Genomic DNA, 12,498 nt, shown 5'->3' with positions numbered 1-12,498 from the left:
ATTCATCTAAAATAGTTTACAAAATTCAAATTTGTTTTAATAAATTATAAAATAAAAGCAATGTAATATAAAAACTTTCAGAATTTGACTTTAAATGTTTAAAATTAATAAGAAAAAAAAAATTTAAAAAATTTTTGTAAATAAATCCCACCACGAAATGGAATAACACTTTGTAAACAACTTTGACAAAAACGGCCAATAATTTAACTATATTTCTTAAGAATTGTTAAATATTTTTTTATCTAAGAATATGTCACGAAGATCTAATAATGGTTTACAAGAAATAAGACTTTATGATAATGCTGTAGAAAGAGATCGTTTAGAAAATCTAGGAGAATTGTATGGTGTTATTAATTCAATTGAATGTTTAGAAAAAGCATTTGCTGGAGATTATATTACTAAAGAAGAGTATCAAAGAGAATGTTTAAAATTATTAGCACAATATAAGGTATATTAACAAAAATCATTGATTTTTCATAAACAAATTTTATAGTTAATGCTTCGAGATACAAGTGTAGAAGGATTTATTCGTAAATATCGAATAAATTGTCCATTGGCAATGGCTAGGATAAAGGAAGGCAAACCAGTTACAATAAATGATGGTGGTTCAGCAGCTTTGAGAATTGCTCAAGTTACGGAATTATTTATTACTTTTCTTGATTTATTGCGACTAAATACTCGAGATATTGACGCTTTATATCCAACATTGTCTGATTTACATGATACTATAAACGCGATGACGACACTTCCTACTGATAGTGAACCAAAAGTAAAAGTAGCAAAGTGGTACACAGAATTAAGTAAGATGAATGCATCGGATACTGTATCTGAGGAGATGGCAAGAGAAATGACATTTCAATTGGACAATGCATATAACGATTTAAAAAAAATTTTGAAATCATAGACAGTTATGTTTATTGTAATTATAAAACCAAAAATAAAAACTATCACGTTACAAGTATTATAAAGTACTTATTGAATCACGTATGCTTATATTGGAGCTGTTTAAAACAGAAATCAGTGAGTCTATATTATCTATATTACTTTCTTCATTTATTTGTTCGGAAAATTTTTCAACTATTTCAACCTCAGAACCAAATGCTGTTGTATATGAGTAATCCATATCATTATTACCTGAAAAACCATTTATCATTTTATTAATTTAATGATAACAGTACTAGCACGATTTTACTTACATTCATTTGTGTAAAATATTAGATTTTCCTTGGCTGCAGTAGCAATAATATCTCTTTTTTTATTACAATCAATCGCTCCAACTTTGTAACATTCTAAGTCATTTTCGGCACATACCCATTCCATACACTGCAGATCTTGTTCTCCACCAAACTCCCTTCTTTCACTGAAATAATCCACAATTCCACTTCCCGTATTACAATCAGCTTTTATCAAATTCTCCTCACCAGTACTACAATTTATTGTTTTAAAAGAAGATCCAAATGACCCCGTTATTATATGACTATCATCGCCACTCCATGCACATGAAAGTCGATCTACAAGACATTCTACATCTTTTAATCGGTGTAAAAGTGTTGCTAAATTCTCATCAACATAATACAAAGCTAATGGTTCTCTTTCATTACAAATATCCCACACTTTTAACGTATGAATGTCTCTTGATAAAAGATATCTTCCATTGTTTGAAAAACTAATACCACATGCCCAGTCAAAATGGCTAGCTATACTTTGCCTATATAATGTATCCGGTTGAATTTTAGAGAAAACTACAGAATTATACTTTTATTAAATTTAAAATAATGTGTAAAATTATAAAACTACCTTTTGCTGATATATCACAATTTCTTCTGTCTCTCATATCAGCCAATCTTATTTCACCATTACTAAGAGCATACCCGAAAACAAAACTTTTTGTTGTGTGTGATTTCATGCATATCAGACAAGAAAAGTCATTATTCATTTTTAATTTGGGTTTATAATCAACCAGGTTAAGACAATCATCTTCAATTTCAAAATCCCACAAATTAATCCTCAAATCGTCACTGACCAGAAATGTTTTTTGATCTGTATTTACTGATATAGAATTTATACCATAATGTTGAAGGCGCTTATAATTTTTCTTTTTATAAATACGATTAAGAGGCATTGATGTCACTATCTTTGGTAAATTTAATTTATCTTTAAATAATTGTGATTTTGTGTCACGACAAAGGTTATATTTTCCTGAAGCAATACATTTATTGGATTCTTTTACTCTCCATAATTTAACAGCTTTTTTATTAGAAGTAAGAAAAAGTCTTGATTCATTACACCTTCTTAACCATTCAATATTTTCAACACCTGGTGTAATTTCAATTGACGTGAGATAGTCAATTTCTTGATCATGTGCTTTAAAAGTAGTAGTCGGTGTCAGAGATGAATCAACAATAATTCTCTCTTGTAGGGACTAAAAATTAAACTACTTATTTATAATAAATATAAAATATCTTACATTTAAACTATCACATGTGATAATATTTACGTTACCATTTTGTTCTCCGATAGCTAATTGGTCACCTTCATGGGAAAACTTAAGTGATTTTATGGCTGATGGAACTGATAATTGAAATAAAATAATAACAAGTTTTTCTTTATTATAAACTTACATTTTATACATCTAGCAGAAAAATTTGGCACCATAGAATAATTATTATGATTCATACTTATAAAATTAATCTATTCATCTATTATTAAAAAATAAGAATCAAATTTTAACAAAAAAATGAAAAAATTTAGGTACCAAATATTTTGGAATGTTGATATCATTATATCCTATTGAGATATTTTAATAAAAAAGGCGCTCATGATAATACCATGCCGAATTTTCGCTCCAAAATATACTTACATTCATGTTTTACAGATAGCTTTTAAGTATATAACTATAAAGTTGATTTTAAAAAAAAGTTATCAAGCTAATGGGAATATGATGTTTGGAAGTTTGATGAAAGTTTGGTTTTTTTTTTATAAAATGATTATCAATGAAGGATAACAAAGATAAAAAACCAGATACAAAATACTTCTTATCTAATAATATAGAGTAAATATAAATATAATTGCGGATTGAATATATTTTCTTTCTTTGACATTATCTCTGATTAGTATGATAAATAGTTAAATCTTCTTTTAGTACATATATAAAAGATACCAGAAAAATTTTTAATATGCATTAAAATTTGAGTATTTTCTTATAGTGTCTTATTTTATTTTTAAAAAATTAATTATAAATTTTAGTTTTTTTTTTTCCTATTAAAATAGGATATTTTAAAGCAATTGAAGTATTTAATTTTAATGTAATACTATTGTTTTTAGAGATAAATATTGTTTAATATGATATTTTGTCTCATCATTAAGTTGATTTTCCAAAAAGAGTCTTAGAATAATATATCTTTTAATATATTTTTATTTTGTAGTGAGAGAAAAGTAATATTTAGAATTAGTATTCAGTTTATGCATATCAAATGATTTTATTAAACAAAGCCTCCATTCCCCAAATAGTGAACAGTTGTTTCAATGTAAATAATAAGGTTTTGTCTGTTTATATTGACATTGAATATATATTATTAACTTTCTATGGAAGAGTACTGTTAACCTCAACAGTGAGTTGATATGTTTTTAATCGGTAAAACATATATTCATTTGAAAAAAAATTAACGTATTTTATATGATAGTATTTTATATTTTTGCATAATGATTAAATATTTTGAATAAAAAGATTTTTTATTCTATTTTTGGCTAATTAAAAAATAATTTTTATTTTTATTATATTATATGGTTTTATAAAACTTTATTTTTCTTACTATTTTATTTTTATCTTATTTAAAGTCAATCTTTTCTTAGGTTGCTCTAATTTTCTTGTATATAAATGTAATACTTCACTTTATAATTACTTTTCCTCTAATTGGGAAGACCAGATGTTTCTTATTTCAACGACACTTTATAGATCATTTATTTCTTTTTAAAGTGACATATATCTTTGATAATTTACCAATATACTCTGTTTAGAGAAAAACTTTGACAATAAAAACACTATTCTATAAGCTAACAATAAGAACTATTAATAAATTTGTACTAAAACATTGTAACATTTTATGTATCATCTAAATATGATAGTATAATTTTTTTTATATAATAGAAATATATATTTATGAATATTGCATAAAAAATTATTTCTTTTAATACTTTCAAATGGATAGAAAAATTTTTAAAAGTTTAAAACTACTTTTCATAGTATATAGACATACAAAATTAAACATAAAAAAATAGTTGAAACCATTTGGAATTTCTCTCTCCCATGTTAGCATCATTTTTATTATAGTAAGATAAAACTATTTTTCCAATAAATGCATACCATATAGAATGTATTTCTATCTTTTTTGTCCTATTCTACAATTTTATTTAATGGAAAGAGAAAGTATTATTTTTTTTTCTTTTTTTTTAAAGTAAAAATTGAATATAGTTTTTATTATTTTATCGTTTTCTCTCTATATATTCTTTTTTTTTTATAAATTCTTAAAAAATATTTTAAATCTTGAAATGTCAAAAAGCAACTTTTTAATGTTCGCTTACTTATCTTTTTTTCATTTTTATGAAGCTTACATTGTTTAATAAAACAATTTGATATTTTTGTGTTTTTAATAATAATTGTATAATATTTTACTTTTTTTTCTTTTAAAATTAAGTACTTTTTTTTGTAGGGTAAAAATTTTTTTAAAAGAATTATTAAAATTAAATAAGCATCTATATTAATTGATTAGTAAAGGCTTTTAATATTAAATAGTGAATGATATGTCTTCACTGCCATTGGGGACATATCAATATAAAAATACACATTAAAGTTGTTGTATAAAATGAGATTTATCTTTTATAATATATATTGCTCTATTTTTGTTTTGTTATACTAAATTGTTAACATATAATAATGATCTTTTTTTTTTTAATTAAAATTTTATTCATATAGAAATATTGCGGATATAAATATTTCTTATTATATTTAATTTGCAATTATTTCGAAATGATTGGAGTTTTTTTAACTACTTTATTTATTGTTATTACACAATATAAAAATTGTTAAATAAGTAAGAGAAATTATCGATAATGTAAGGTGTTCCAGTGGAAAAAAAAATGTATAAAACTATATTTAAGAGCAATAAATTTTTTATTCTAACAATTTTTCTTAAAATATAAACACTTTATAGTGTTATTTATTTAACTAATTTTTGAATGTATATAGAATAAAAATTTTCATTTTAGATGCCAAAATGGATATTGTTACATAAAAAATAATAATATATATATATATATATATATATATATATTTAAATATAATTTTAAGAATATTCTTTGTATATTAAAATATTTAAAAGTCTGTCTTTAGCTTTATACACTATATTCCTTAATTTCATACTTTTTCATGTACTATTTGCATTATTTTTGTGTGTCTCTTGATAAATCCTTTCTACTTTGCTAATAATTTTGCTCATTTTATGTAATTAAATAAATTGCCATAATTTTCACTTGTATTCAATAAATAGTGTTATTTTACAATAATTTGTATAATAATAAAAAAAAAATAAATTATATATATTGTCTTGAAAGGATTGGTATCCAACGAAACTTTCTATCATAAACAAATTTATTTGATGCTAGTTTTTTTTTACATATATATCTGTGCTATATTTATAAAATGTTTTTCATATATTACAACTATAGTTCTGTTTTTCATATTGATAACTATTAATAAATTTAAATAAAAAAGTTTTAAATTTTTAGAAGATTAAAATATATAAAATTAATAGAAAGCTCAAAGTAATCTTGTTTACAAGATATTTTAAAATATATTATAAAGAGAATTAAGTAAAATGAAATTTAAATAAATTGAACTTTTGTAGATTAATTATTTGTATATATATATAAATTGGACCATTAAAATTTTCTTTCTATTTTATTTGAAAAATATATTTTTATATAGCCAATAACAAAAGTTCAAACTAATTATTAAATATAACCCATTATTAATAATCTCAACATTCTTAACAAGACATATCTCTTTTAATGTCTTGAATTTGTCACCTATAAATGAGCATAAAGGTATATATCTAGATATATTTTTATTTGTATATTAACACATACCAACGACCTCCAACCACGGTCAGTTCATAATAATTGTCCTGACATTTTTAATATTACATTTTATTATTATTATTAAACAATATTTCTTTTATAAAGAGAATAATTGTCTTTAATGTAGTTAAATTTTAGTATAACAGACTACCACAACTAATAATTTTTGAGTTATTTCATCTTTCTATCATGTCTTATCTTCATCTTTTGATCATATTTATAAATAAATTGTTATATTGAGAAGTAAGAGTAAGAAAGATGTTGAATTTTTGTAACAACATGACAACCTTGATAAAGTCTATTTACTTTGTCAGGGAGAACATTTTTAAAATTAATGATTTAATATAAACAACTACCAATTTTTCGGTTCACTTTTTGATAGTTATACATATTTTTTTATATTATGATTTATATACATTTTTAGTTCATCCAAATTTTATTATTTAAATATGGAACAACAAATAGTAAATGAAGAAAATAAGAAAGTTTCTGCTGATATTTTTCAAGAAATTTTAGATGTAAATTTTTAATAATAAATATATATATATATTTTTTTTTATATATTTATTTTTAGAATCCATTGATTAATCAAGTTTCAAATACTGTTATAAATGCTTTTTCTGAGCATATAAAAAATTCTAATAATCATGAGGATAATGATAAACAACAAGATTCAGGTGTTGATGATATTGAAGAAGCATTTAAAAAAGTCAATGCTACCGATAAGGATAATCTTTCTGATGTAGAAAAAATTAATAATGAAAAAAATGAAGAGATACAAAAGAAAGAGCATAATCCAATAAATGATTTTTTTAATAATCAATTTGGATCTCAAATTGGTGGAATTGTTGGAAATATTACTACAAATGTTATTGATACTGTTAAGCATGAACTTATTGATGAGTCATTTGATCATGTTCAAGAAAATAATAGAAATAAAACACCTGAACCAACAAAAGAAGATTTTGTTGTTTCTGATGACCATGAAAAACACCCTCAAGAGCCATCAAGTATTGATTTAAATACTATAATAACAAGTGCTCAAAATATTTTAGCAACTCATGGAGACAAAATTCATGATGTTGTTCAAAGTATTATTCCTTCTATTACTAAAGAAGATCATCAAAATGAAGCTCCTCAAGAACCTCAAGTTAAAGTAACAGATAAATCAGAGGGAAATTCTAGTAATATTCCTATTCCAAAAGTTGATATTATTGCTCCATCACCGTTACCTACTGAGCATAATGAAAATACACCTTTTGAACCTGTTCAAGATATTACAGAACCTATACCAAATAATATTGTTGATGAAGTTCAAGAGGAATTTTCTTGTGTAAAAATTAAAGGATATACATCTGAAAATAACAATATTGAAGATTTAGTTGATTTAAGTAATAATATAACAAATAAACAAAATGAAGATATTGTTAAAAGTAATGAAGAAATTAAAGAACCGTTGACTACTGATATAAATGAAGAAATTTTACTTAAAAAAGGAAGCCTCCCAGATAACGAAAATGCTTTAGTTAATCATGAAATTTCTATACATTCACATGAAGAAATTAAACATGATGAACCATTTATTGAAATTAAACAAGAAATTGAAGAAAAAGTTCAAATTCCACCTCCAGTTTCAGTTCCCATACAAGCTGAAATTAAAAAATCAACTCCTCAATCTAATAATAAAAAAACTACTACGCCTTCAACAAAACCACGTATTCCATCAGGTACTACTACTACAAAATCTCTTACAAAAACACCTGCTCCTACAAAAACACCTGTTTCTACAAAACCAATAACTATACCAAAAACTTCACCATCAAAATCTGGGTCTTCACGTGTTACAGGAACTGACCATTCTTCAGTAAAATCAACAGTAACAACATCAAATGACAAAGTACCAAGTTATGCCCGACCAACAGGTGCATCACAAAGAGCATCAACTATTGGGACAAAATCTCCCAGTTCAACACAATCACCATCTAAAGTTGGTTCATCACCTAACTCATCAAGTATTCGCCCATTACCACGTATCACCAATAAATATAAAGATGTAAAAAGTAAAGTGTTTTCTACAATTACAACAACAGTATCATCTACAGAAAAACCAGCACCTAAATCAACCCCAAAATCTACAGTTAATGGAATTAAACCTTTACCAAAAACTAAACTAAATTGGAAAGCAGAATCAAAAGTTGGCTCATTTGCAAATATTCAACATAAGCCTTCCGGTGGACAAGTTAAAGTAAGTTTATAAAAATTTTTTTTTATTCTGCTTTATTGTCACTTAGTTGATAAACCAGAAACTTAATTGGAATGCTTCCAGTAAAGTTGGTTCTATTGATAATTCTTCAAAAAATAAGGTAAACTATTATTTTGGTTGTCTCTATATATATAATATTTTATCTTGTTATTAAAATTTGTATTTCTATATAATTATATTGTTGTTGTAATTTTTTTTTTACTTATTTTTTTAATAATATTGTTTTTTTTTTTATTCTAGACGTCCAATAATAAACCGGTTCCACCAAATACAAAAGTTGGAAATGTAAAAGGAGAACTTCCTGGAAATATAAACCCATTAAATGCTACAGAAGCTCTTGGACAATAAGCTTTTGAAAAAAAAAAATATATTATATTAAAATGAAAAGTTTTTTGCGAAAATATTTTTTTTTAAATTGATTATATTCATTTTTATTATTTTTATATGTACTACTAAGCTATCTGTTGCGTTATATAAACGTTTTATAAAATTTATTTAACTCGCTTAATAAAATTTAAGTTATTTCTCGAAATATGTTTAAACATATTATTAAAAAGAAAAGTATACACAAATGATTGATATTTGAAGAGAAAATATCCAATGATATATTTTTTTCTAATAATTTTAACATATAATATTATATTATCAGTTATTTTTTTTTCTTATTTTTAAATATATTAAAAGTAATCAACAATCATTATTATAAACTTTGTTATATATTAGAAAAACAATTAAGAAACAATTTGGTATTTTTTTTTGTTTACTTTAATATTTTCCCAACATTCACAAACATTTGTTTGTAGGCTATTCATTTATCTATAATATCCTCATTTTCTTTTGATGTCATTATGCGTTATAAAGATAAATTTTATTTTTCCAGAAAATAAGACAACAAAATAACTTTCATTATGCTATTATTTTACTTTTTTGTTAATTATTCCACACCCCTTGGCATTATTATCTTATTTCATTTAAATATAAATATATCACTTATTATATATATTTATATTTTTACCTCTAAATATTTATTTATCTTAATATATAATCATTGTGCGCATTATCTATTCTTATCTTTTACAATAATAGGATTCTTAAGTACATAATAAACTAAATAATTTTTTAATAAGAAGAATGAAAAAAAAAAATGATTTAATGTTACTTATATAAATATAACTCTTTAGTATATTTATATATCATTTTTACAAAACTTAGTTTAAATTATCTACAATATTATATATTCTAATATTAAGTATTTTTTTTTCACTAAAAATTAATGTAAAATAAGAAAACTATTAGTATTATTAACATTATGAATTTTTATTCATGTAATCAAAAAAATAATAAGACTCAAAATAAAAAGTAGCTATTATCTTAATAACATTTTCTTTATAAATAAAAATGTAATATTTTAAAAATATATTTTAGGTCTTTCTGTGAAACAGAAAAAACATCAATAATTCCTATAAATTGTTGGGGTACAACTTTAGCAGAAATAGGAATTAAAGATTCGTGGTTACCTCCAGGGTCACGTATAAGAAACGAAAAATATCCTGAGATAGAACTTTTAAGTAAAAAAGAGTTACTTGAAAGCATTGATAATATGAGGAGAAGTTATAGTGTTGATTCTTTAGGTATTACTAGAGAGAAATATCTTTCACGTTGGAGTAGAGAAAATACCCCACATGATTGTATGGGAACTTATGATAGAGCAGTTAGAAGATCATATTCAAATTTAAGAGATATTGCTAATGTTAGTATTATTAATGATCAAATTAGTAGTGGAAGTAGAACTAGAAGAACACCAATTGCACTTGTTACTACACCATACTATACAAATGTTAACTATTATTCTGAATCACAACCATTAAGAAAATATGATGTTTTTCAATTAAGAACATGGAGTTATCCTATTTACAAGTTGGTTGATAATAAATAAATAGTCCTGTTCAATTATGTTCATGTGTTTTTTTTTGTCTTTTACACTCATTTTGGTTAAAAAATTTAAAAAAATATTTTTTTTTTCTATTTAGATACATTTATGGACGTGATCAATCACCTAGTCGTCCTTACAGTTATACTCGTGATTTTGCTTGTACCCCAAAATATACCCCTCCAATAATTGGAGCTGAAGCAAGAGGTATGAATGAACGTCGTGGTTACTCAGGATACAGTTACATGGCTGGAGAACATTCATTTAACATTTCAGCTAAACCTTGGTCATTAGGAAGTGCAAGAGTTATTGCATCACCATACATTTCAAAGTAAGTATAAAAATAAATATATTGTCTCGACTAAATGACAAATTTTCAAAATAATATATTATAATATTTTTATTTTAGGTCCCCATCAAGTTACTACGATCCATACAATGGATTTTCTACTCTCAGACATTATAATCGTTTCCGCCCACGTAGTTACTCAGCAAGATATAACACCTATTGGAAGCCATATTATTAAACATCTTTCAATAATAATTACATTTTTTTTTGCATTTTATAATTAAAAAGATTAAAATGTGTATACATTTTATTACATGTTATGATTTTTGTTATTGATCATTTGAAATAATATTCTTATATAATTTGTAATATTAGAAATGAAAGAAATAGATATAATTAAAAATGTATAAATAAATTTAATCATTTTTCATTTTCTTCTTTTCTAACTTTCTCTGTTTTCATTTTATAATAATTAACCAAATTTTCTAAATCATCAAATTTTGGCCCTTTTCCACATGGTCCAACAAGATAGTAATAATTATTTTTATACACCCCCGAACTTAATAAATTTTTAACACGAAAATGAAAAATTTCACCATCCATATTTTTGTATGCCATATATAAATGAAGGTGAATTTTTAAATCATTCAACATTGATGATTTTGACATTTTATGATAAAAAAAGAATGAAATATTTCTTTTTAAATATTTTTCAATTTCTATTTGTGTTCTTCCACCAACATAACTATTATACTGAAGTTCATTGTCATCCTCCTCATCTTTTTCTATTGGATCAAAATTTGCATAATCAGGTTCAATTTTTTTTTCTTCCTCATTTTGATTATGTTGTTTTGATTGAAAGGTATCTTTGGTAGGCCATGAAACTACATTACCAAGAACTTCATAACCATCAACGATACGATATTCATGGTGTTTACAGTTTTTTATGTTTGATGACATTTCCAAAAAAACTTATTAATGAAGGATAAAATTTTTTTTTTATAAATGTATTAATTTGTTTTATAATCAAATTTTTTCTAAAATTATAATTTGTCTTGATACAGATAATTTAATCAAAATTGCTTAATCATCAAAAGTTTAAAAATTATATTATTTCTTTTAATAAATTTTAAAATATTATGTAATATTCAAGAATTTTGTGTTTAATAACAATATACTTAATTTCAATAAATAGAAATGTTTACACAAATCATTTAACATAAGCTAAATCTCAAAGTTTTGTTTATTTTAAATTTAAAAATAAAATATTTTGAACATATCCAAAAAAATAAAAAAAAAACCGAAAATTTCATTCTTAGTACTTAGTCTAAAAAAGTTTTTTTATTGTATAATCTAAAATTAAAGTAAAAATAAATTATTTTTAAATTGAATTATAATGGTACATATTTATAATTATCCTAAGACATTCACCGTATATTTCTAAACATTGAATTAAATTTATTATTTTCACAAAGTATTTTTTTATGTTGAAAAATTATAGTATCTATTAAACTTACATATATACAAGAATTAATTTGTCTAGTACTTTAGTTGATATAGTTCTATTTAGAATTTTTTTTTTCCAACACTAATAATTATAAAGTAGTTTGTGATAAAATGATAAAAAAAATATATATATTTAAAAAAACAACTTAATTAATAAATATTTTATTACTTATATAATATTTTTTAAATGTTAAATATGGTAATAAACATTATCGGAGAAAGTTTTTTTTTTTTTAAATTTTTTATCAAACTCATAATTACACTCATTTTTTTAAAAGTATAAATATCTAAAGAATCTACAAAACTTTAACAAGTTATAATTTACTTTTTTTTAAAATAAATCATAATTTTTTGAATTACAACAGCTTTCTGGAT

General features: G+C 23.2%; 5 protein-coding genes across 5 annotated transcripts; 3 read left to right on the top strand and 2 right to left on the bottom strand.

Annotated features, from left to right (window-relative positions):
* Positions 1 to 250: 250 nt before the first annotated feature.
* SRAE_2000241900 (Vacuolar protein sorting-associated protein 28 homolog) lies at positions 251 to 904 on the top strand (the record flags this gene model as incomplete). The annotated part of the gene is made up of 2 exons (XM_024653487.1): positions 251 to 448; positions 494 to 904. 2 exons carry the CDS (start codon positions 251 to 253, stop codon positions 902 to 904), a joined length of 609 nt encoding a protein of 202 aa, XP_024506958.1.
* Positions 905 to 961: 57 nt separating this feature from the next.
* On the bottom strand, positions 962 to 2,676 carry SRAE_2000241800 (Serine/threonine-protein phosphatase 2A 55 kDa regulatory subunit B delta; the record flags this gene model as incomplete). Its single annotated transcript, XM_024653486.1, has 5 exons — positions 962 to 1,134; positions 1,197 to 1,742; positions 1,798 to 2,422; positions 2,468 to 2,571; positions 2,622 to 2,676. 5 exons carry the CDS (start codon positions 2,674 to 2,676, stop codon positions 962 to 964), a joined length of 1,503 nt encoding a protein of 500 aa, XP_024506957.1.
* A 3,908-nt stretch (positions 2,677 to 6,584) lies between these two features.
* Positions 6,585 to 8,746, top strand: SRAE_2000241700 (Microtubule associated protein, tubulin-binding repeat-containing protein; the record flags this gene model as incomplete). The annotated part of the gene is made up of 4 exons (XM_024653484.1): positions 6,585 to 6,653; positions 6,710 to 8,380; positions 8,427 to 8,498; positions 8,639 to 8,746. 4 exons carry the CDS (start codon positions 6,585 to 6,587, stop codon positions 8,744 to 8,746), a joined length of 1,920 nt encoding a protein of 639 aa, XP_024506956.1.
* A 961-nt stretch (positions 8,747 to 9,707) lies between these two features.
* On the top strand, positions 9,708 to 10,855 carry SRAE_2000241600 (Hypothetical protein; the record flags this gene model as incomplete). Its single annotated transcript, XM_024653483.1, has 4 exons — positions 9,708 to 9,757; positions 9,824 to 10,315; positions 10,429 to 10,659; positions 10,738 to 10,855. The coding sequence occupies 4 exons, from the start codon at positions 9,708 to 9,710 to the stop codon at positions 10,853 to 10,855; spliced, it is 891 nt and encodes a 296-aa protein (XP_024506955.1).
* Positions 10,856 to 11,037: 182 nt separating this feature from the next.
* SRAE_2000241500 (SH2 domain-containing protein) lies at positions 11,038 to 11,577 on the bottom strand (the record flags this gene model as incomplete). Its single annotated transcript, XM_024653482.1, has 1 exon — positions 11,038 to 11,577. One exon carries the CDS (start codon positions 11,575 to 11,577, stop codon positions 11,038 to 11,040), a length of 540 nt encoding a protein of 179 aa, XP_024506954.1.
* Between the last annotated feature and the right edge of the window lie 921 nt (positions 11,578 to 12,498).

The sequence above is a fragment of the Strongyloides ratti genome (assembly GCF_001040885.1).
Source record: "Strongyloides ratti genome assembly S_ratti_ED321, chromosome : 2".
Classification (NCBI taxonomy): domain Eukaryota; kingdom Metazoa; phylum Nematoda; class Chromadorea; order Rhabditida; family Strongyloididae; genus Strongyloides; species Strongyloides ratti.
This window is presented reverse-complemented; position numbering and strand designations above follow the sequence as displayed.